The sequence below is a fragment of the Carex rostrata genome, chromosome 4, assembly GCF_964058835.1.
Source record: "Carex rostrata chromosome 4, lpCarRost1.2, whole genome shotgun sequence".
NCBI classification, from domain to species: Eukaryota; Viridiplantae; Streptophyta; class Magnoliopsida; order Poales; family Cyperaceae; genus Carex; species Carex rostrata.
The window spans coordinates 11,494,760-11,519,063 of NC_135921.1; the positions used below are offsets into that span (position 1 = coordinate 11,494,760).

The 24,304-nt window shown below is 33.5% G+C and overlaps 4 protein-coding genes across 5 annotated transcripts; 2 read left to right on the plus strand and 2 right to left on the minus strand.

The window, feature by feature from the left end:
* The first annotated feature begins 625 nt into the window (after positions 1 to 625).
* On the plus strand, positions 626 to 5,858 carry LOC144553362 (mechanosensitive ion channel protein 10-like). Its single transcript, XM_078301491.1, has 5 exons — positions 626 to 2,057; positions 2,429 to 2,552; positions 3,221 to 3,514; positions 3,972 to 4,174; positions 5,310 to 5,858. The coding sequence occupies exons 1-5, from the start codon at positions 766 to 768 to the stop codon at positions 5,584 to 5,586; spliced, it is 2,190 nt and encodes a 729-aa protein (XP_078157617.1). The 5' UTR covers positions 626 to 765; the 3' UTR covers positions 5,587 to 5,858.
* A 650-nt stretch (positions 5,859 to 6,508) lies between these two features.
* On the minus strand, positions 6,509 to 9,157 carry RPA1A (replication protein A 1A). Its single transcript, XM_078301492.1, has 2 exons — positions 8,794 to 9,157; positions 6,509 to 8,296 (listed from the first exon to the last, which is right to left on the minus strand). The coding sequence occupies exons 1-2, from the start codon at positions 9,051 to 9,053 to the stop codon at positions 6,676 to 6,678; spliced, it is 1,881 nt and encodes a 626-aa protein (XP_078157618.1). The 5' UTR covers positions 9,054 to 9,157; the 3' UTR covers positions 6,509 to 6,675.
* Positions 9,158 to 11,812: 2,655 nt separating this feature from the next.
* LOC144553640 (E3 ubiquitin ligase PARAQUAT TOLERANCE 3-like) lies at positions 11,813 to 15,431 on the plus strand. Of its 2 annotated transcripts, XM_078301886.1 has the most exons (10): positions 11,813 to 11,956; positions 12,345 to 12,396; positions 12,990 to 13,192; positions 13,283 to 13,382; positions 13,927 to 14,100; positions 14,225 to 14,280; positions 14,373 to 14,447; positions 14,556 to 14,712; positions 15,010 to 15,073; positions 15,146 to 15,431. In XM_078301886.1, the coding sequence occupies exons 3-10, from the start codon at positions 13,027 to 13,029 to the stop codon at positions 15,383 to 15,385; spliced, it is 1,032 nt and encodes a 343-aa protein (XP_078158012.1). In that variant the 5' UTR covers positions 11,813 to 11,956; positions 12,345 to 12,396; positions 12,990 to 13,026; the 3' UTR covers positions 15,386 to 15,431. The 2 variants fall into 2 exon arrangements, with proteins under 2 accessions (XP_078158012.1, XP_078158011.1); XM_078301885.1 differs by having other exon boundaries at positions 14,225 to 14,283; positions 14,382 to 14,447; positions 15,010 to 15,431.
* Positions 15,432 to 20,748: 5,317 nt separating this feature from the next.
* On the minus strand, positions 20,749 to 22,553 carry LOC144552627 (transcription factor MYB1-like). The gene is made up of 3 exons (XM_078300616.1): positions 22,208 to 22,553; positions 21,964 to 22,093; positions 20,749 to 21,420 (listed from the first exon to the last, which is right to left on the minus strand). The coding sequence occupies exons 1-3, from the start codon at positions 22,338 to 22,340 to the stop codon at positions 20,919 to 20,921; spliced, it is 765 nt and encodes a 254-aa protein (XP_078156742.1). The 5' UTR covers positions 22,341 to 22,553; the 3' UTR covers positions 20,749 to 20,918.
* Positions 22,554 to 24,304: the final 1,751 nt, after the last annotated feature.

Below are 24,304 nucleotides of genomic sequence, written 5' to 3' on the forward strand. Positions count from 1 at the left end.
CAAAATTTTGAAAGTTTCGAGTTTATTTGCTACAAGGTCAAGCTAGAAATGAACATTTTATAAGTTAATTTATAAGTTATTTTATATATATATATATATATTTTATGTAAATAAACTCGAAAGTTTCAAAAAAATTTATGTACATGCATCACTTCTTCATGATTCCAACGATTTAAATTTAATGTTTAAAGTTAATTTGATATACTTTTAAATGTGGGCTCACCAAATCTTCTTAGTGAGCAGATGTTATATTACTTTATGAATTTTTAGAAAGATAGAAAAAAATAATTTCTAAGTTACTGAAAGATATACATGAAAATTTTCCAAAAATAAAAATTATAATGCTTTTTTATTTTGAGGGGAAGCCCGCAGGCATAATTAGAATGCTTCCACTGAGATAGAATGGATCACCTTTGCCTTTTTCGCTGTTACTACTTGCCGACAAGGAAAAAGGGTAACTTTGGGAGTCGTGAAATGGAGTGCTAACGAAGCTGTTTAAAGATTGTACACGCAAATTAATGCTAACGAAGCTGTTTAAAGATTGTACACGCAAATTAAGTTTCGTTTTATTCTTAAAACGGCTACTTCTCTGTTCTCTCTCCTCTCTGTGACAGAGCCCAAATTTCTCTCCCCATGTGAACTAAAAGGAAAAATAGGAGACTATAAAACCCCAAAACCCAAAAATAAAAAAGGAGGCGCCATTAGAGAGAGCTAGAAACTTAGAACTAGAGCTTGAATATAGGTACTACTTCTTCTTCTTCTTCAATGGATCGCAATGGAGAAAACATCATGGCAAACAAACCATTGGGTGAAGTAGTTCTATCCATCCCAGAAGAGAAACCTGAAAACCTCACAAAAAACCCCAAAACAGTTCCATTTGAAGATCTCACAAAGGACCCAAAACCCAATTCTCCTTCTAATGAGATAACAAAAGGTAGTCCTAGCCATTCACCTAGCCCCAATAAACCACCTCGGCCGCCACAGGCCGGCGCACTTCTTCACAAAAGATCGATTTCGAAACCCAAATCCCGGTTTGTCGAACAAACTGTGCCTCCAAATGCAACCCAACCTGTCACTTCGAGCTCTCCCAAATTGAAATCTCCTAATCCAAAGAGCACAGGCACCCCCAAAACCCCATTTTTAGATGGTGAAGATGAAGATGAAGAGATTTACAAAAAAGAAAATCCAAAGCCCAAAAGGAGATGTAAAATTAGAAACTCGGTAGAGTGGATTATTTTAATACTTGCTATGGGTTGTCTAATTTCAAGCTTGGTAGTACCAAGGCTTCAGAGAGTAATGGTGTGGGGCTTGGAGATATGGAAATGGTGTCTAATGGTGATTGTTATATTTTGCGGTAGATTGGTGACCCAATGGTATATTAATGTACTTGTTTTTATGATAGAAAGAAATTTCCTTTTGAAGAAAAAGGTGCTCTATTTTGTTCATGGGTTGAAAAAAAGCGTGCAAGTGTGCGTTTGGTTTGGCTTGATCCTTCTTGCTTGGTCGCTTTTGTTCGACCGAGGGGGAGAGAGGTCACAGAAAACCGCCAGAGCACTAAATTTGGTATCAAGATTTCTCGCGTCGATTTTAATTGGGTCGATTCTGTGGCTTGTCAAAACCCTTTTGATGAAATTATTGGCCTCTTCTTTCCACATGAATGCATTCTTTGATCGCATCCAAGAGTCAATATTTCACCAGTATGTGCTCCAGACCCTCTCGGGCCCACCAATCAGGGATCTAGCCGAGAAAGTGGGCCCCACAAGGAGTTCCGGCCAGTTAAGCTTTAGAAGCACAGGGAAGAACAAAGCAAAGGGGGAAGATGAACAAGCGGTGATTGATGTCTCCAAATTGCACAAGATGAGTCAAGAGAAGGTTTCGGCTTGGACCATGAAGGGGTTGATAAATGTGATCAGGAGCTCTCATTTATCGACCCTGTCTGATGAAATTGAGAATTTTGAAGACGGAGAGGAACAAAAGGATAAAAAGATAAATAGTGAATGGGAGGCGAAAGCAGCTGCATTTCGTATTTTTAAGAATGTAGCGAAGCCTGGTTACAGGTAAGAGACAAATTTTTTTTTTTTTCTTTCTGAGTTTTGTGGAGTAAAACACACACTTACTACATACATCTGTGGTAATTTATTAAGTGGGAAATTGGATTCTTGGAGGCAAATTCAAGATATGTCATCATTAGTTGGTATTATATCACAGTACCCTATTGTTTGCTGATACTTGAATATGTGAATTTGAGCATGCACTAGCTTGGCGGAAGCACTCAACTGGTGATTTAAAATAAAATACAAAGAATGACTTGCAGTAATAAATATGGTTCGGTAAAATTATATATGTATTTGGCACAGGTATGATACTGAATGTCTGTTGTAGCAAATATTGTCTGATTTATTTAATGTTCTTTTGGTATTAATGTCAGGTACATAGAAGAGGAGGATTTATTAAGGTTCTTAAGCAAAGACGAAGTAGAAATTGTGATGCCAATGTTTGAAGGGGCCACTGAGACCGGGAAAATAAAAAAGTCTGCTTTGAAGAATTGGGTGGTAAGTATTATTTTCTTAACCAATACAACCATATTCATTTAATAGGACTTTTCTAAATTACTTTGGTTTAATTTTCTCATAAGGCGAATTTGTTAGCAAGAGATATCCGAATAGGTAGATTGTATCAAGAAGTATCTATTGGTCAAGTCATGTTTTGGTTATTTTTGGTCGGATTGAGTAATTAGGTCCAGGTTGTTGCGTTCTTAAATCACAAGCATTAAGATTTGGGTTAGGCTCTAAACTTCATGTCCATTGGTATATATGTGGATCATTTGTAGTTGGATCTTTTTTTTAATATTTTTGGATCATATAATGTGATTGTCGGGATGGCATTTTAATGAATGCCAATTTGGGTTTGGGTATTGCACTCAGGACTGTTGTTGATTTTTCTCTCTTTTCTCCATTTCACTTATCTTATTATTTTATGTGAATTTGGGTGTATGGAAGGTTGTTTCATATTTCGGGATTTGGATTTCAATTACTTCGCTGCGAAATAAAATGAGAAGCTCCCTAGATAAAACTATTTACGCATTCACATATTCATCTAAAATCTATAACATAATAAATGAACATAGAAAATTCAACTCACTATCATTAGAAAGATGTCCTAAGCATATCATAAATTTTGCATTTTAATACTTACCTTATTTTTTTACAATGTGCTTTAGATTAAGGCCTACCTCGACCGAAAGTCACTAGCCCATTCACTAAATGACACAAAAACAGCCGTCAAGCAGCTCCACAATCTCGTCACGGTCATAGTTGTCATATTGAGTGTAATAATCGGGTTGCTATTGATGGGCATAGCAAGCTACAAAGTTTTGCTCGTGATTTCATCCCAGATGCTGGTGGTCGTATTCGTTTTTGGGAATGCATGCAAGACTGTCTTTGAGGCTATTATTTTTGTTTTCATAATGCACCCGTTTGATGTAGGCGACCGCTGTGTTGTTGATGGGGTTCAGGTATGAATTTAAAATTTTCTTTTTATGAAATTTTAAATTCTGTGTTTTTGTTATGCAATATTTCTTTCTTGGGGATACAGAGAATTTCCAAAGACAGTGATTTTGGATTCACCTTCTTGTAAGGTTCTTTTAGAAAATTCCGGACCATCCAAAAACAGTGCTTTTGTACCTCTCAAAAAATTTAGTAAAAATATTCCAAATAATATAAAATTTGGTCTCCAAGCGCATTTTAATATGGAGATCATGTTGAGCGTTTCGGATTGACTGTTTTTACTTTTTTACTTTGAAAACAGAGAAAAAGATGTGAGGCATGATTGGGGCATGAAAACAATGGGGCATTTTAATCCTACTCTTGTTAAAGTTTGGAGAGGATATAAAATGGGGGGTTTTGACTTTTGAGGATATATTAGCATTTCGTAATGAAGCTTTTAACATAATTTTTGTTTCTAAATTACAGATGATTGTTGAAGAAATGAATATATTAACAACCGTGTTTCTGAAGTATGATAGTGAAAAGATATACTACCCAAACTCCGTCTTGGCCTCAAAACCAATCAGCAACTTCTACCGAAGCCCTAATATGTCTGACACGATAGATTTTGCTGTAGACATGGCTACCTCAGTGGAAAGCATTGGCGCTCTTAAAACCAAAATAAAGGAGTAAGTTCATATAATTCCCTTCATTGAACTTTCATAGATGCAAGTCTCGTGGTCATCTACTAAATAATTTGGATTAGCTAAAGAAATAAAAATGGAGAATAACAAACAACAAAAACAACAGATGAATAGATAAAATAATGAAAATTTAAAAGAGGAAGAATGAAGGAAGACTTGAGTCATTTATATTAGAAGTAAACTTTGACCTTTGTTTCTATAAAAATAATCTGGTCTAAATATTTTCTTAAAAACTGGTAAAAACTGTCATCCAATCATCATTTGTCCAACCTTGTCCAGTGCAAGGAATAATTCATTTGACCTATGCTTCGATATATGTTGAAATATACATTTGAAAACTCAGAATAAATCATTGGCAAGGAAGAGAATAAATCATTGCCAATGATTTATTCTAAGGATACCCATTTTCTTTTGCAGCCCATCTCAATTTTTTGTTTTTTCTTCTACAGCTCGTTGCCTTCCTACCAGTATCATGCATATAATTCATTATTTTAGCTTTTCATATCCATTTTCATTTCCTTTAATGTGCCGAATAAAACTTGGATTACAAAACTGATATCAGTTGCTCTGTTGACCAAATAAACTTTCCAATTCAGTTTTTGATCCGCTATTTCATTCACTCCTATTTCTGTTAAATAAAAAAAATGGCTACTCCTGTTACATTCACAGTAAGGTAAAGATATCTGCTTGCTGTTTGACCTGGATGCTTTATAAATATTAAATAGGTCACATTTCCATCAAACACCCAAGACGTTAAAGAATAAAAGAGTCTCCATTATATAAAACCTTTGCTACCGATATATACTGCTAGATATTAAAAAGTGCGATCATTAGTACTTTTCATGATCGTGTCCTAAGAAATGACAATTTTGGATTATCTTGGTGGAAGTTCTCTAGTCTTGCACACAGAAGACAAAATATGTTTAAGGGCATGGTCTTGTGATCTGGATAACATAATTCTAATTATTTAGATTATTTTATTAATTATTTTGATCCTACCCTAATATGTTTAAGGGCATGGTCTTATTTTATTTTATTTTGATCTGTTATAATATAGCAAATATTTATGTACCAGCATTTTCTTCTAACTTTAGATTGTATTGTGGTACCATATCTTTAGGTACTTAGAGAGCAAACCGAACCATTGGAATCCAACACACAACATAGTTGTGAAGGACATTGTCGACCTTAACAGGATGAACATGGCGCTTTATGTAAAGCACACAATGAATTTCCAAAACATTGTTGAGAAGAATGCTCGCCGGACGGAACTAGTAATCAATCTTAAGAAAATCTTTGAGGAGCTGTTTATCAGCTACCATCTGCTTCCCCAGAGAGTTCACCTTAACTATACTGGCTCGGGTCCTTTTCCAGTGGCAATTAACCATAGCACATGAGATTTGTATTCTCCATTAACAGTTCGATATTACTAATTTCATGTAGTTTAAGCTTGAAGAGATGTACCGAATTCTAAACATCCGAGATTAGCTGTTAGTGTTTGTGTTCTTGGGAGTTTGGCTGATCTCTAGTTGTATAAGATAAATTGCTGAATTCTAAACATTACCGAAATCTAAACGGTTGATATTACTTGCTCACTGCCTTTCAGAACTAGGCATTGGAAGGAGCTGAACCAGATTCCGGGCATCTTTTTATAAAACATTTTTATTAGCAGCAATGAGCTTTTGGATGCCTTTTTAGAAGGCATTTTCTGTTGTTCCCACTTACCAATGATGTAAAGTTCTGATAGATTAGTTACAATGTTAGTATTCACACCATGAATTTCATTTGCCAATGCAACAAGTGCAATATAAAAGTATGGGACATCCATCTAATGACCTGAATATTAAAAATATTGAGCTACAACAAGTTTAACTGAATACCTAACAAAGTTGCAACAAATTTTATACCACCTTAATGACAAATGACAGTCTAGAAATTTTAATTTCCAGCTTGTTTACGAGTTACGATTCATATTTATTGAATTGCCACATAAAAAACATTGGCTTGCTGAGAATCTAAACCTTTTAAATAAAAGATTACTTGAAAAATGCCTGTAATAAAAGAAAGTATAGTTTTGTATACTGTTTCAGTTACAAACCAGTCATGTTCCATTCTATCATTTTTAACGGTGGAAAACTGAGACTACAGAACAATTAAAGTTGAAATTGTGCTATGACAGCACACTACATAAATACATAAGCTGAAGTCATTGTACAGATTAAAAAGCAACAGTACTATAAATCCGAAATTAAATTACTCTTAGTTACAAAGAGAATTTGTCACTAAATCGAAGGATAGTGTCCAATAGGAAAAAACAACTGCATATTAATAAAAAATAAATAAATCCTAAGCTCTTCAAATCTCTGTGTTACATCAGTAAAATTATCCTGTATCAAATCGGTTAGTACAATAAAGAATGAATAAAGCAGTACTCTAAAGTCTCCTATACAAGTTCCTTTGAAAAGCTATTACAGCCATTCTTCCCTCTAACCTGAAACCCTAGAGATTACTTTGAGTAAATACCGACTCTCGGCTGAAGGATCAACCCTCTCTGCTTTAACAACCGTAACTTTGACCTTATGTTCGTCCCCATAATGCTCCTCCTTAATCTTTAACTTAAACAAAAATTGCTCAAATAAACACCTCTTAATAATCTCGGCAAACCTATCATCATCCATGTCCTCATTTTTTATTATATGCAACTCCTTAGCGGGTAAACCTAATATCTCCTCACCTGACTCCTGAAAGGCTGTGATCCATGTTGTACCAGTATGATCTTGCACCTGCACTTGCAAGAGGTACCGGTAATCACACTCCACAAACTCTTTCTCGCACCTCTCGCAAACCCAATTACCAGAACTTGACTTTTTCACCTTCTTGTTGCACTTCCTATCTCCAATATTTAAAGGGCATGCCGTATAGAAAAAGTTGTCAGTTTTGATAAAACAAACTGTGGCCTTTACTGTGACCCAATCGGGTTTATCTCCCATGCCTAGACGTTCATCTTTTATCTGTGCAACATTCTTCCGTATCTCATTTCTTGTCAGAAGGCTTGTGTTATTATCACTAGAAATTGAAGTCGTGACAGTTTCTTTCCCTCCATCATTAAACCATTCTCTAAAGTTACGGGTTTCAGGTAGATCTGGATTGATGAACAGTTGTGTTGAGGAGACTGTACCGACTGATTTACCACTAAAATCACTAACTTTTGCAGCCTTGACAGCAACAACAGGAAAGACCCCAGAGTCCATGGCCACATGTAGATCCTGACCTTCTCGGTTGCAAAATTCACCCCACAAGGTTAACTCCACACTTCGACCTGACATGTCTTTTATATTAACAACCCTCCTCTGGGTCTCCATGCCATTTTTTCTTAGTATAGCAACCGAGGGATTAACTGCTGTTACAATGCCGATTAGGTCAATAATTGAGTTGTTTGGTGTTTCTTCAATCTTGCTTATCGATACAAAATTGAACTTTTGGTTTGGTATAGAGATACCTTCTTCGGTAGACAAGTCTATGGTAGAATTCTTATCCAAAGTTATCTCCCATTCACTGCTTAAATGGTTAAATTCCTTTTGTGCAGGCTTTAATGTACCTTTTGATACGATATACACCTTCCCTACCTCCATAATATCATAAAAGCGATCTACTTGGGTATTGAAGCATGTAACCCTAATTTCACCCTCATCAGAGTCAAGTAGGTCAAAGGAGAACACCTTCCCATCTCCTTTTGCATTGTTGTACCGACGGATATCACCTTTGGCAGTGACCCGGGCCTTTATGGCCCAGCGGCCCTGATATGGATTCAGGGAAGATATGGGTATGATCTGGGCTGGTGCAGAGTTTTTCATAATTGCACCGTGGTTTTTGTAATTTGGGGCCGGTTTGTATGGGGGCTGGATGGTTGGTTGGAAGGTTGGTGATTTGTTTGAGTATGGTTTTATTGATTGATTTGGACCCTGTTTTGGGAAAGAGCTGGTGCTTGCCCGTCCATTAGAAGACAAGGTGTTATGGTTTGGTAATATGTTCTTTGATGATATTTCCGGGTTTTCAGTGTTGTCATCTTGCACAGATAGTACCTGCAGTTTGAGAACCATAAGAACCCTGCAAGATTGAAGAGTCGAGAATCAGGTAAAAGTTTAATTTATAGTTTAAGTATTTAAGAAGTTGGCTGCATCTGTTAAGAAAATGTATGAGAGAAAATACAGGTTAGCTCAGAAATGAAACATATGGTTGGAAGGGTGGTATTTCTCAAAATTGCACTGCCAGAGAACAAATAAATAAGGAGTTCTTATAATAAGTAGATAATTTCAAGTCGTATATACTCTATTAAGTAAATAGTACATTTGAATCAGTAATACTCAGTTACTATGTTGAAATTCTGAACAGAACTTGCTTTCTTAAAAAGCTGTTCCTGCATTATGCTTTCAACATTGAGGCAAATTCAACTATTTAAGCCTTCGCTACCTAATATTGCAATATTACAGAGTTCTATTCCACATAAAAACTGAAAATTGCAATCTTATAAAAATCTAAATTCCCTCAAGCCAATACACTGCAATCCTATCCACAATTGAGTGGGGCAAAGAAAGCAATCAAACCTGCGATTTTGCATCTCCGCACACGTGTACTCAAGGAGCTGGACAATTGATCCGCTCTTCAACTCGTTACTTCTCACGAGCTCGTTAAGCTGACTGGCGAGAAGAGCTTGTCTAGCCTCCGATCCATCTGTGACAGTCGCACTATACCTCCCTTGTGTAGCGGAGACCATCTTCACATCGACCACCTTAACCACAGGTTTCACCTCAACATCGCCTTTATCGATGGCTGAGATTGCGCCGGTTGTCAGCCGGATCGACATGGGAGAGGAGCAAAGCTCGCTTGGGAGAAATTTCGGAAGTTCTGAACGGGAGAAATAACGGAAGGGGGCGGAAACTGAAATCGAAATCGGATTTCAGAGGAAGATAGTATATATTGAAAAGGGAAGGAGGCTCTCACGAATCCCCTAAAGTAACTCAAATGATGAGTTTGGATGCAAACCGTCCGATCAGAATTGGGCCCAATTCGGTCCGAGACGGAATGCACTAGTCCCTTTGAAAATCGCGCCAGAGCAGATCAGACGGTCCTGATCGAAACCCAAAATTTGAGTTACTAAAGGGGAACGAATTCGATCAGAGTCGGTGACTAGGTTGAATTGTTCTCGCCGTGGCGCACAAGATGACCATATCTTTCTTGTTTTCTCCTTAAATTGATCTGTAGAATCTAGAAAAAGAAAAAAGGCGCGTATGTTTTGATCGTTTAGTAACAGACCAGAATTCGGATAATGAAGCGCATATGGATAAATATATGGGCCTCTTTAGTCAAGCCCAATTTCAAGCCCATTCGGAATTATGGTTTTTGAGTTATGTTAGATATGTATATCTATGCATATAATTTTGCTCTCTCTGTATTATTCGGGTATTAGTCAAAAAAATTGTGCAATTGTGTTTTCAGTAGTAATTAAAATTGAATATTTTATTATTTTTCACAAAATGAGAAGGATATGCATATCTCGTAATCTTTTTTTAGTATGATATATACATTCATAGCTTGAGGGGAGTATTAAGGATAAAGAAGAATACCAAGAAGATTGATGTCAGACGCTCATTATAGATTAAAAGGTCTAGAATAAGCAAAATAAAAAATAGACTTTTATGGTACTAAAATAAACAGTAATGTGTACCGTATTGCCATAAATAATAAAATAGTACAAACAATAACTAAGAGAAGATTTTTAGTATAAATAAATGTAGAAACTTGTAATAAACATAACTCCATATTCAATAAATATTATCTCCTCAGAATTCATAAAATCAACACTTATTTTTCAAACTAATCTCTAAAGTAGCAAAGCCATAAAAAAATAAACAAAATAATAAATAAATCTACATAAAGCAGATTCGAGAGAAGACCCTTCCTTTTAGCACATGATAAGGATGTTTTGTATTTTTTTTCTATGTCAGAAAATTGCTAATCTCTTTGTATAAGTGGATTTTAATGCATACTTCAAAGGTGTCCTCGTATAAATTAACATACATTTTTCTAATTCAAATAAATTCTTATGCTACAATGAGAAATATCGATCTAACATCATGATTTTGTGTTCCACATTTTTTATCTCTGTTTTCAAAATTCAAACAGTCAATCTGAACTCCTTAATATAGTCTTCATAATAAAATATGCTTGGAGACCAAATTTTATATTTTTTAGAATTTTATTTACTATTTTTTTAGATAGGTGCAAAATCACTGTTTTAACAAGATTTTGAACCATCCAAAAAAGTGATATTGTACATATGTAAAAAATAGTAAACAAATTCTAAATAATATAAAAAAATTTCTCCAATAATATTTTATAATGAAGATCATGTTGAATGGTTCGGATTTGACTGTTTAGACTTTGAAAACAGCGATAGAGAATATGGAGCATATTAGAGCACAAAATCATGGTGTATTTGAAACCTCGTGAAAATTAATAGAGATATCACATATTAATATGAGCAGTTATTTTGGAAAAAAAAGATGCAACAAAGAAAAGTTTTGTGCAAGAAAAGAAATATAAATAATTCTCACTACAAGAAATAAATACCACATTGAACGTTTGGATTTATTGTTTGAATGTCATTTAATTTTATTTTTGCATACATCATACAAATGACTAACATTATATGTTAAATCATAGTATACAGGGATAAAAAGATATTTTATTGTCTATTGTGTTGTTAACATAAAGTTTGTTATTTTATTTATAATAATGGAATAAATATGTGATATATACTAATGTCTGATATTATGATGAGGAGAGTTCAAATGTCTCCATTTTTTGTGTTTCTATCATGCTTTCATTTTTAAAAATTTAAATAACTAAAAAGTTAAATTATAAATGTCAAAATAAAACCTTTAAATGTAATCTATGTTATTTTCTCTATATGCTCATAAAATATTATTACATTTCAATTTTATTTTTATTTATTTTGCTCTATTTTTGACTGAACGAAAGAAAACACCTCGTCAAGTCAAAATCTTATTATCACACCAATGCTGATGCAGTATTGGATGGCGTTAAACCAAGCTCAGACATCGAACCAAAATTAGTCCCCTGCTCCCGTTCCTTATTTGCGGTAACATTCAGTTCAATTTTATGAGTTACGTTATTACGTTATTATGCTGGTTGCTGCTGCTTCTTAGCTTTTTTTTTTTTTTTTTTTTAAATAATTACGCTATTTTACTATTAGTCTATTCTAGAATTCGTATCCTCTGAGATATCTCAAACTTTGCGTGACCTTTTGGAAATCCCAACCGTTTAAATACGTTCTGCACGAATCTCAAAGCACACATAATACTGACCCCTACATCACCCCCGAATAGGCACCGGACACGTCGGTCATGCAAAAGTTGAGATACCTCAGAGGATACGCACTCCTATTCTAGCGGAACGCTCCACGCTCCATCAAGTCAAAATCCTCTCATCGCATCACACAAATATTGATGCAGAATCGGACGGTGCAGAAGATTACCGACTTGGGCAACAGAATTACATAAAGCCCCGCTCGCTTTTCCCTTTCCTTATTTGCGCAAGTCTTGTTTTCCAAACCCTATCCCCTCCGTTCCCTTGCTACCCAAACCCCGTCTTTTCTCGCTCCTCCGCCCCTACACCCGCTGCTCTCTCCTCAACTCAAATAGGATTGCTTGTCAGTAGCCTTGAAATTTCTTATCCGTTTGCAAGGTTTCTTCCTCTCTTTTTTCAGATATCAAGGAAGAAAAACGAAGTATCTTGAAATTAATCGTCCTGTACAGATTTGTACCGGTACTGGTATTGAATGGGTTTGGGAATCAAGGATTGTTTTTATACGAAGTACTCTTTTAACACAAATTCAATTGGTTTGATGCCTAACTATTACACTTAGGTTTAATGGAGATTGCTTGAACGAATAAGCCCTAATTAAAACATTGTTGGGTTTCAATTCTACAAATCATTCAAGTACCAAGTACTAATTAGAACCACATTCAAAGTCAAGTAGACTTTATCAGGTACCAAAACCATGTAGCAAGTAAACCTTCTGTTTTATCTTGTTGAATTTAAACCAAACTTCTATATTCTATTTTGTTTTTAGATAAGCAAGCAGCAAAAGCACATTCAAAGGCCATCTCAACATTCTGTGGCAGGTTACTCTTGTTTTTTCTGCTGTACATCTCTTTTTAGCTACTCTGAAAATTAAAAATTGGTATAGATGGTTGAGGATCGATTTGGATAATGAATGACATAGGACATCAGTTCATTTGAATAATCCATGACATAGGTCTTAGATGGATTGTAAAAAACCTGACATCAATTCATTCTGAAAAATTTGAACAATTGCTCTAAAAATATGAAAACCTGACATCAATTCATGCTTAATTATCATTAGACTTCTTTTATATTTTGGCTGTTGCTTCTTTGTGTTAAAGTATGAATTTGATATAATAATGTTGTTTAAAGATGGAAAAGTCCTAATATAAAAGTAAGTTCAACCTTCAGCCACCAAATAGTTGCAATTCCATTATAAAAACAAGTTAAGTCATGCCTTAAGCCACCAAATCCTATCAAATAAAGAATAGCTTAAGTCAAGGTATAACTTTAGGCATCACCAAACTTGAATAACTTAGGTTGGCATAAGTTGGAATAATCAATTTAGGCCCCAACCAAACACCACCGTAGGCCTCTTTTGATTAATCTCTAGCACCGTCTCTGATGTTGTGTTTTATATTGTGTTGTTCAGATTTGAGGATCGCTGGTATAAAGAAAAGGAACGAAAGATGTCTGTCTATTTTAAATTTAAAAGCACAAAAGAATTCAATTCACTTCCGATCGTGGGCCAATTTATATCAGTTGGAAATTTGAAAGAGAGAATTTTTAATCTGAAACATTTGGGCAGAGGTACCGACATTGATCTCATTATCTCCAATGCCCAAACTAACGAAGGTAGTTTCATAGAAGAAAATTCAATTTTGATTGCATATCTTATATAAAGAAGCAGTGTGTTTAATTTCACATAAATGTTTTCAATTTCAGAGTACACAGATGAAGATGTGTTGATACCAAGAAATGCGTCGGTATTAATTCGCCGAGTTCCTGGACGTCCACGCATGCGTGGTGTGGCTAATTACAGACGGTATTTCCTTTATTCCCTTCCTACTAGAGAAATTTCATATGCATCTTATCTTTTGATCTTAGCTTTTAGTTCAAATGCCATATCACTGTGTTGGTTGCTAGATAATGCAAGAGATCCCTGATGTTCTTTGTACATATAGGAATTAGGATGATTACATGGAGTAATTAAGAGGTGCTTGTGTTGAGAAATTAAGATTTTATTTTATTGCCAAATTAGGATAGTTTACTTTTGGAAGTTTCTTTTTGAGGGTTCCTTCTGGGAGGCTTATTTTAGAAGAATCGTTAACAACTAGATTATTAATTCAATTTATAGTCAAATAAATATGATTTATAGTCAAATAAAAAACAAGAACCAGTTTTTGTTGCAGCTGGCAACCAATATCAGTGATTATTAGGTGATTGTTGTTTTACTCAGAACGGAAAATATGTTTTCAATTTAGCAGGATCGTTAGTTGAGATTAATGTGGCTAAACTATGATTTATTCATACAAGTATTAATTAGCCGTTTAGTGGAAATTAATGTGGGGATTTTCATAAACTTGCAGGGTGAAAGCTATAAACCATGGCTTTGGATATCAGCCAGCTCAAAACTCTCAAAATGTCTCCTCCTCCTCCTCCTCCTCTTCTTCTTCTTTTTATTCTTTTGATTCTGAGTCAGAATGGGATGAGGATAGCAGACTTAGAGCTATTCTTGAGACTAATACCTATGACTGGAGCAGGTTCTTGCCTCCCTAATACATATTATTGTTGAGCTGTTCTTCATATGATTGATACATATTATTAATTTTTGTCTTTTGTGTATTTCCTTGTGTTACTTTCTGAATTTGCATATGTTATGTGCAGCCAAAATGATGGACCCAGTGGCAGAGGAAGAATAATGCGTGGCCGTGGTTTTGGTACTAGTATGACCTCTCTCTCTCTCTCTCTCCCATCTTTATATATACTTTTTGCTTTAGATCAAATGTATATTTCTCACTTTCTTTATTTTAACATGGTGAAGAGCGTGGCTTATTCGAGAACAGAAACCCGCCACCAGGTTATGTGTGTCATAGATGCAACATTAGTGGTAAGTTGTTCCTCGACATGCCAATTGTATTATATTTTTTGTTCAGTCTAAAGTAAGTAGTTTCTACTTTTAGGATAATTTTTTTTTCCTCTTTTGTTATCTTCTCAGGGCACTTCATACAGCATTGCTCCACTAATGGGAACCCTGCCTATGATCCTAAAAGGTTCAAACCTCCATCTGGCATTCCCAAGTCAATGCTGATGACCACACCTGATGGCTTTTACACTCTGCCAGGTGGGGTTGTGGCAGTTCTCCAGCCAGATGAGTATGTTGTTTTTCTTTTTTCATACAAGGAAGAGTTTCTTTCACCTGTAACAATCTGTAATTTTTTATACAAGCAAGGGGTATTAATGTTATGTTATTTTTTCTTTTTCACACTAGGAAGAGTTTCTTTCACCTGTAACATCTGTAAATTTTTATACAAACAAGGGACATTAATGTTATGTTATTTTTTCTTTTTCACACTAGGAAGAGTTTCTTTCACCTGTAACATCTGTAAATTTTTATACAAACAAGGGACATTAATGTTATGTTATTTTTGTTGCATGTTTGCCTTTTGTAGGGCTGCATTCGAGAAAGCGATAGAGGGAATACCGACCTTGGCTCGTGCAGCAGCAATATCAAATGTATGTATATATGCATTGATTTGTTTCTTCCTAGAATTTTATTGTGTGTTATGCTTTGGTTCTTTTTTGCAGGTGTACTTGTACAAGAAAAGGTACTCTGGGCTTAACCAGAGTGTCTCTATGGAAAAGTTTATTGACCAACATATGCTGGATTTACTTGCTTATTTTGCTTTCTATACTGTAATTTTATCTAGTACTTTGCTCAATACTTTTACTTTTCTATCCTTTTTTGTAATACCTCTAACATTCAGGACTCGCCTTTTTACCGGCGAGATTTGGTCTTTTAAATTCAAATGCCTAAAAGGCATATAATTGTGTAAAGATAATGTTGGTGATGCATATAATTTTGTACTAATCATACTGCTGATTTCATGTGTTGTAATATATATATATATATATTTTGGGTGCATTGTCGATTGTACTAGCAGAGAGCAGGTTCAGAGGAAAAAAAAAGTCGCAGCATAAATAAAACATTGTTCTTTTGTTTTAATACGAATATTAACAGAACAGATGAAATTGAACCACTATATAATTTGGAAATAGTTGACGCTCCACTTTATATGACAAACACCATGAAATAATTAACCCCACTGAAACATTGAACCGAATTTCGAGTAACTCTACTAGTTTCCAAACTCTGGGCCATTTTAGCAACTTAGTTTTTTGTTGCTGTAACTTAAAATAAAGAATGTTTTGATGTTGAAAAAAAGTTACTGCTGTTTTAACCGCAGAGATCGTCTCCCGTTGCTGATGAAGCAGATTTTGCTCCTCCGTTGAAGAAGATGAAGTGTTGAAGTCCTGGAGGTCTAGAAGCAGTTCAAGGAAGTCTAAAAGAATTAGAATAGAAGAGATAAAAATGTGACCCGCTAATGTATCTACATTACTGCAAATTATAAATAAATAAAAACATTTGAGATTCATTGGTATCAATTTTACGTAGCTCAAGCTTATCAATTATCTACAATTTTTTTTGTTGAATTCTAATATATCACATGTTTTATAACTTAGGGAAAATTTCCAGTGTACCCAAATTTTTGAAATAGCCAATATTCCCATGCGAATTCTAATATATCATGTTTTTAAAATTAGATTACTGTTCTACGTTATATTAAAATTACCATTTACATTTACATTTTGTCATGAATTTTTCATGCGTAGCAAATAGTTTCATACTTTATTATGACCGTATTGTATTTTACTTATAGAAGTTTTGGAGTTTTCAAATTTTATGTAATTGTAAGAAAATATTTTATCACAATTTTTTCAAGCACAATAAATTTGATATGCTATAGCTCTTCATACCTTTTATCTTTACTATACTTTCATTTTATAGATTATTAGTTTATAAATAAAAAATAAATTAACAATTAAATTGTTTGTAAATTATATCACATATTTACCTGCAGGTAAACTGAGAAATCTATCCGAGAAATTAGATAGTAAAACTATACAACAGTGACGCGTCTCTTATTATGAGAAATCTATCCGATTATAAAATCAACCACACGCATTTGTATCCAATTAATTTGGGCCTTCGCCAGAGTCACATAAAATTAGTGTTTTTCAATACAATACAGTTCTGTTCTTGCATACATAAGGCTGCATATGTGAATTTTAATGTAAAAGTACATATACAATTTCATATATGCGGTGAGACACAAATATAGATTTTAACGTAGAAATACATATGTGATTTTACTATAAGTTGTTAAAAGAATATATATAAAATAAAAATAATTTATAATATAAGAATTCTAGTTTAGTGGTTTAATTTACAAACAATAGTGTTTAGTTTACAAATAGCATTAACGGGTGATGATATTAACGCTATTCATCTTTTTGTTAAAACGACATAATTTAAATATTTTAATATATAGACAATTTTATCATTCATTAATTATTTCATTTTAAGCAACTTCTCTATCATATATTATCATAGAATTTTCTTTACTTATTTGTTTATAGAATATATTAAAATTTATTTCTCTCTCATATATTATTATATGATATTATTTTTCTCAAAAGTTAGATTTATAAAAGACAATAAATCATGATTATAATGGATCCTACTCATATGAGTAATAAACCGATTTTTTTTATATATATATCCAAAAAATAAATAAAATTTTAAAAAATAACCAACTAGCTATTAAAATTGCAAAACTACCCAAACCGGTTAACCAGTAACCGGACTCAAATCAAATTTCCGGTTAACCGTTTCCCGGACCCGTTGAAATAGTCCGGTTAACTATTATAATGATCAGAGAAAAAATAAAACTATGCAGATTGGGTGAAAGGAATCTTTGGGAAAATAAATTATAATGATCATCACGGATCATTGGAAAAATAAATTATAATGATCAGAGAAAAAATAAAAAAGAGTGGGTGAAAGGAATATTTCTATTTTTGGCTTGAAGACAAAAGTAGTTAGGAGTTAAAACTATGCAGATTTAGAATTTTAATGCTTTCAGACAGAGGTTTACATACTTACGAGTAGCATTGTAAAATATTATAAACATAGTTTTAAATGTTTTGATATTAGCGCTGGAAATGGAAGTTATATAACATTGGAAGTTTTTTCTGTTAAACTATTTGGGGGACGCGCTCTGATATGATGGCTCGGGGTAGCATAACATTTCTCTAATTTTGTAAAGATAATTTTGACTACTGAGCACAATTTTGTACTAATTATATTACTTATTTGATGTGTTGTGATATTTTTTTCCGATGCATTGCCGATTTTCTGCGTAGCAGAGTGCAACTTAAGAAAAAAAAATGTGGCTTACCATAAAAGGTTTTGGGAACTATGAAGCTGTGATTCAGATTTATGTTTTTTTTTCGAGTTTGGATCCGGACCGTCCGATTAAACAAGAATCAAACTCTGGTCCACAGATGATTCTAAAAAATATATAATATTTGAATTTGGACCATTGAGTCAGATCTATATGTTTTGAATCTGACTTAATGAATCAAATATTTCTATATTTGTTAAAAATGAGACACTCTTTTTATTTTCATACGACTGAATTTAATGATTTCTATAAAAAAAAATTTCCTACTGAGTCAATCCTCGTCAGCATCCCGATGAGACGATCTCTGACTCTTCGTGAAGCAACGAGGAATCAATCAGAATATTCTCTTCACAAAAGATTCCAGAAAAAAGAAACAAACTTGTAATCTATAAACTTGCCATGAGAAAAATGTGATGTTTTGAGTATCATCTCCGTTTGTTGGTTCCGCTAGAATCTAATTAGGCTTCACCAATGAATTACACAAGCAGATCTGGTTTACTAGTCAGTTATGAATTTAAAATTTCTAATTATGTATACTGAAATTTATTTTTTTTTTCGTTTTTTTTTTAAGTTTTATAAAATTCAGTTCTCCTCGTAAAATGTTAATGTTAAATATGTATTTGTAGTCTTTAAAATTTCACTTTTGTTATGAGAATTTGAATTCAAATTCATCGGCCATTATGTATTTTCGAATAGGTAATTTTAAATTTAATCTTTTTTAAAAACATTCATTAATTCTAACTCCTTTTTATCAATCTTCAAATTTTATAAGCATGTTTTCATGAAAAGTAAACATAAACCATTAGATGTTGATCTTGTTGGTTAAATCCTATCCATTCAAAATGAAAATGGAGTCAATCCTAAATCCTTCATATATAGCATGTTAATGTTGCTAGCTTAACAATTGGGTAAAGAATTTAACAGAGCAGTTCTGACTTCATGCAGTGCACGGTCTATAAAAACAACATTGCATGAAGCCAAAACTGCTCTGTTATATTTTTTTTATCTTAACAATTGATATGCTTATCAAATAAATATTGCTTATAATTGCTCCCTCTTATATAGTTATATGGTTCTGAATCAGCCAATTTAACTATCTATAGAAACTTAGCAGCTTATATTCCAATTTCTTTTTCAAAAATGAATTGAAATACTGTAACCCATGTGCAGTGGTGCTTCTAATTTGTCTCCATTTTTCATAATAAGGTTCTATATATAACCTTGGCTTTTTGTTTCTTTTTTTGTTGAATAGGTGGTTTCTCTGAATTTTCTAGTTCTGATCTAATTTAATTTTGTTGTACTACAGCAAAAATTATATAATAATAGAAAGCCCCTTAAATTTAACCGCAGAAAATTTTAAATCAGTTAATAGAGAACTAAATGACTTTCAAATTAGTTAGTCCATATTCAATCTCTCTCATATTAAATTAAAGGGGAAATTGGATTCATGCTACTCTAAAACGATAAATTTAGAAAAATGTCACTCCAAACTTTCTGTTTTGCTAAATACCACTCCAAATCACATTTATTAAGAAAATTACCACAAATACAATATGAATGTATAATTTTAAATAAACAATTTACAGTATAAGTGAATTTACCGAAATAACCTTGATCTTCAAAAAAAAATTTTCTCTTCTCACGCGAATTATTTGCTCTCCTCCTTGGATAACAGCGTAATACATACCCCTTCAATCCTGGAAAGATTCAGTGTTCTAAGACACTAAGGGGATAGGACTGGATATAAATATTGCACTCGTCCCCGAAAATAATCAGCAAAATTTTAGAAGTGGGTTGTTTTTGTTATTCCCCATTGGCAGTGACAACCATAGCTTCTTGCCTGCCTCACATCCATGCACAAATAATTTTTGAGTCAAAACAATGGAAGGATTCTCTGTAAATAACGTCACCAAACTCTTGTTCCAATTTAGGTATGGAATTCTAGTACAAGCAACTCCAATTCTAGCAATTCCAGATTGAAGAGGAATTTGTTCTCCATTCAATCTTTTTCATTTTGGATTGAGTGAGCTAGTTAGAAAAAAAGTTCAGAAACTCGTATGGTGGAGACGAAGAGAGGAGATGGGTGAGGGTGAGGGTGAGGGTTTAGACGGGTGAGGGTGAGGAGACGAAGAGAGGAGATGGGTGAGAGTTTAGACCATTTCTGTTGGATCGGATCAGACTTAATGGGTTACTGTGAGGACATTTTTGGAATATACAAAAATACTATTCAAAATATAACATATTTTGTTTATTTTTTATTACAAATGTATAAAAAAATTGGTATTTGTGGCAATTTTCTTAATAAATGTGATTTGGAGTGGCATTTAGCAAAACAGAAAGTTTGAGGTGACATTTTTCTAAATTCACCGTTTTAGAGTGACATGAATCTAATTTCCCCTAAATTAAAACATCAGAACATCACATCAATTTCCAAGAGAACTTCTATTTACAAAAAAAAACCAAGTAAAAAAGAATATCGTCAAAAAATAAAAAGAACCATTTGATAAAATTTAAGTTTGTTATTATATCATTCTATATATATTTCCAACATATTACTAGAAAACAGAGTGCCTCAGGCAAGGGTGAAAAGGGAGTGCATATGGAGTGGAGCAGATATTGGTAAAATCATATCTATATCTCTCATTTTATTTTCTGAATACAGAGCGGATATCAGTCAAATACAGATACAAATCCGAATCAGATCAGATATTAATTAAAATAATATAAATTTTTTTAAAATATTAAAGTTCAAAATATTTATCTAATTATAATGGTGAATAACATAAATTATTTATAATATATATTAAAATATATGGTATATATCTACTATTCACCAATAATTGAAATATATACGGGACAGAACTTTTTGGAAGAAAACATGCATTTGCTTAAGTAATTTATTAGCCACAGGGCCATGATGCCAAACAATTATTACTACACAACTACTGCAAAGTTAAACCTAACTCACCACGTGCGCACAACCAATAAACATACACAATTAATTAAGGCTACTTTATATTTAACATGGTTTCCTCTCAAATTATTCTAATTAATTAGGTCCAATTGAACCAATCTTCCCCAAAATCAAGAAGAGAAGTCAATGCTTTGAGATCCAAAGGCATCCAATCCCCCATCAGTACTTCTTGGTCAAACAATATTTGCTCATCAAAAGACAATTCTGAATTTGAATTTGCTTCAACGCACCCCCTTATTTCTTCACTATCATGATCACTACCAACGGCTACTAAATCTCCATTGCCTTGCTTATAGTCTGATTCATGGACCTGGTTATCGATTTCGTTTAATTGGGCACATGAGACACGAGGAAAGACCATCTTGGTGCAACGGATCGCTTTTGTTCGAACCACGGTCGAGTCGGTATTTCTTTGCTGGGTTGAGTTTTGGTCCAGTGCGACAAGACCTTGTCGGGTTTGGTTTTCGGTTTGGTCCTCTTGCATCGATCCGGGGCCTATTTTCTTTCCTAAGGTTGTATTCCAGTAGTTTTTTATTTCATTGTCTGTTCGCCCTGGCAATCTTCCTGCAATTAGAGACCACCTATTCAACAAAAAAAGAAACAAAAAACACAACAAAAAGCCAAAGTTATATATAGAACCATATTATGAAAAATGGGGACAATTAGAAGAATCACTGCACATAGGTCACAGTATTTCAATTCATTTTTGAAAAAGAAATTGGAATTTAAGCTGCTAAGTTTCTATAGGAGCAAATAAGCATATAAGAGGGAGCTAATAAGCAATATTTATTTGATAAGCATATCAATTGTTAAGATAAAAAAATATAACAGAGCAGTTTTGGCTTCATGGAATGTTGTTTTGATTTATAGACCATGGGTTGCATGAAGTCAGAACTCCTCTGTTAAATTCTTTACCCAATTGTTAAGCTAGCAACATTAACATGCTATATAAGAAGGATTTAGGATTGACTCCATTTTCATTTTGAATGGAGAGGATTTAAAAAAACAAGATCAACATCTTATAATTTATGTTTACTTTTCAAGAATACATGCTTAAAGAACTTTGAGGATTTATTAAAAGGAGTTGGAATGAATGTTTTGAAAAAGATTAAATTTAAAATTACCTATTTCCAAGTAGCTTATGAAGTCTGATAATCAATTCTTCTTCTTCATGAGAAATATTTCCCCGTTTAATATCTGGCCGGAGATAATTTAGCCATCGAAGCCTGCAACTCTTTCCGCATCTCTTCAAACCTGTATTACATGTTATTGTTGATTACTAGAAAACCATTTACATGCAAATCCATAAATTCTAGCTAGTATGCATGGATAACAACATGTAAATATATATATCCATAAATCAATCACCAGCTCTTTGTGGTACATCCCTCCATTTGCCTTCTCCATGAGTCTTGATGTATGAAACCAAGATCTTGTCTTCTATGGCCGTCCAAGCACCTCGGTTTAACCCCTCCTTGGAACAACATGGCCTTCTCCCCATCTCACAGTTGTCTCTCTCTAGATGTCTCTTTCTATGTCTATGAGATGAATAATAATTTTGGTGGCAATCCAATTCCTACTGATGGCAAGGCACACTTAATTCTAGTGGGAGTAGAGAATTTATAGCAAAGAGCCAAAGAGGGCCCCTTGTCTTAGTCTCCTTTGCTGCTTCTATGAAGCATCTTGAAAGTTAGATGAGGTGAGGAGAAAGGTTGGAGAGGGGGTTTGTTTTGAGCTTTTTTTAACCTCCATTTGTGTATTATTCCCTTTGGCAGTGGTTATTTTGAATTTTGCTGATGTAGGTAAGACAGTTGATTCCAGTAAAAATAAGGAACTGGTCTTTTCATATCAATTTATGATACAAGTACCATATGGCAGAATTAGTTTCTATTTTTTTTTCTATAATTTGTTTGGAATTATTGCACCGCCTTTTTGGTTTGTATTTGGTTTCTACTATAAAAGTTATATATAGATGTTTACAGATTGGTAATGCTAATGTCTTTTAAACTTGAAAAGCAAAGTATGCTAACACTGAATTTGACAAGGCTAACTACTTGGCCATATAGATCTTGTGCTCAACTGTCATAATTGAAACACACCTCTGGTGTTAAATTAATGACATCTGGGGGTAGATACCTATTATATATATATATATATATACAGAGAGAGAGAGTGACTAATGTGCATTCGAATGTATATAAGCCGAAATATATATGGTTCAAATTCGACTTTTCAAAATTCAAACGGTCGATCCAAACCGTTCATCTTGTTCTCCATATTAATATGTGCTTGGAGACCAAATTTTACATTTTTCTGATTTTTTTTTTTTACTATTTATTAAGTATTTTACAAAATTGTTGATCCAACGGTGGCTTAACAAAATAGTAAAATCAGCAGCCACCATTGGATCAACAATTTTGTAAAATACTTAATAAATAGTAAAAAAAAATCAGAAAAAAATGTAAACTTTGGTCTCCAAGCACATATTAATATGGAGAACAAGATGAACGGTTCGGATCGACCGTTTGGATTTTGAAAAATCGAATTTGGACTGTATGTATTTCGGCCCATATACATTCGAATGCACATTAGTCTCTCTCTCTCTCTCTCTCTCTCTCTCTATATATATATATATATATATATAGGAATATGCTAGCATGCTATGCATAGCATAGAGCCCCTCCATGAAACGCCTTGGATTTTAACTTTTCCAAATCCTAACGATCGATCCGAACCATTCATCTTGTTCTCCATATTAATATGTGCTTGGGAACCAAATTTTACATTTTTTGGAATTTGTTTACTATTTCTTTAGATTTATTGAAAATCGCTGTTTTCAGCAAATCTGGACCATAAAAAAACAGTGATTTTCAATAAATCTAAAGAAATAGTAAACAAATTCCAAAAAATGTAAAATTTGGTCTCCAAACACATATTAATATGAAGAACAAGATGAACGGTTCGGATCGACTGTTAGGATTTTGAAAACTCAAAATCCGAGCCGTTGCATGGAGGGCTCTATGCTATGCATAGCATGCTAGCATATTCCTATATATATATATATATATATATAGTAAGGCTACCATGCTTTGTAAATTAAAGTAGGTGTTTTAATTTGCGCTCATATCTCTAATTTCAAAGTTCAAAACGTTGATCCAAACGTTCAAGTTGATATCCATATTAAATTGTGTTTGGAGACCAAATTTTATATTTTTTTGGAAATTTTTTACTATTTTTTTAGAATTTTTCAAAATCAGTGTTTTTTAGAAAATTTTGGATCATAAAAAACAATGATTTTCAAATATTATAAGAAAATAGTAAAAAAATTCCAAAATATATAAAATTTGGTCTCCAAACACAATTTAATATGGATATCAACTTGAATGGTTCGGATCAATGTTTTGAACTTTGAAACTAGAGATATGGCGCAAATTAAAACACCCACTTTAATTTGCAAAGGATGGT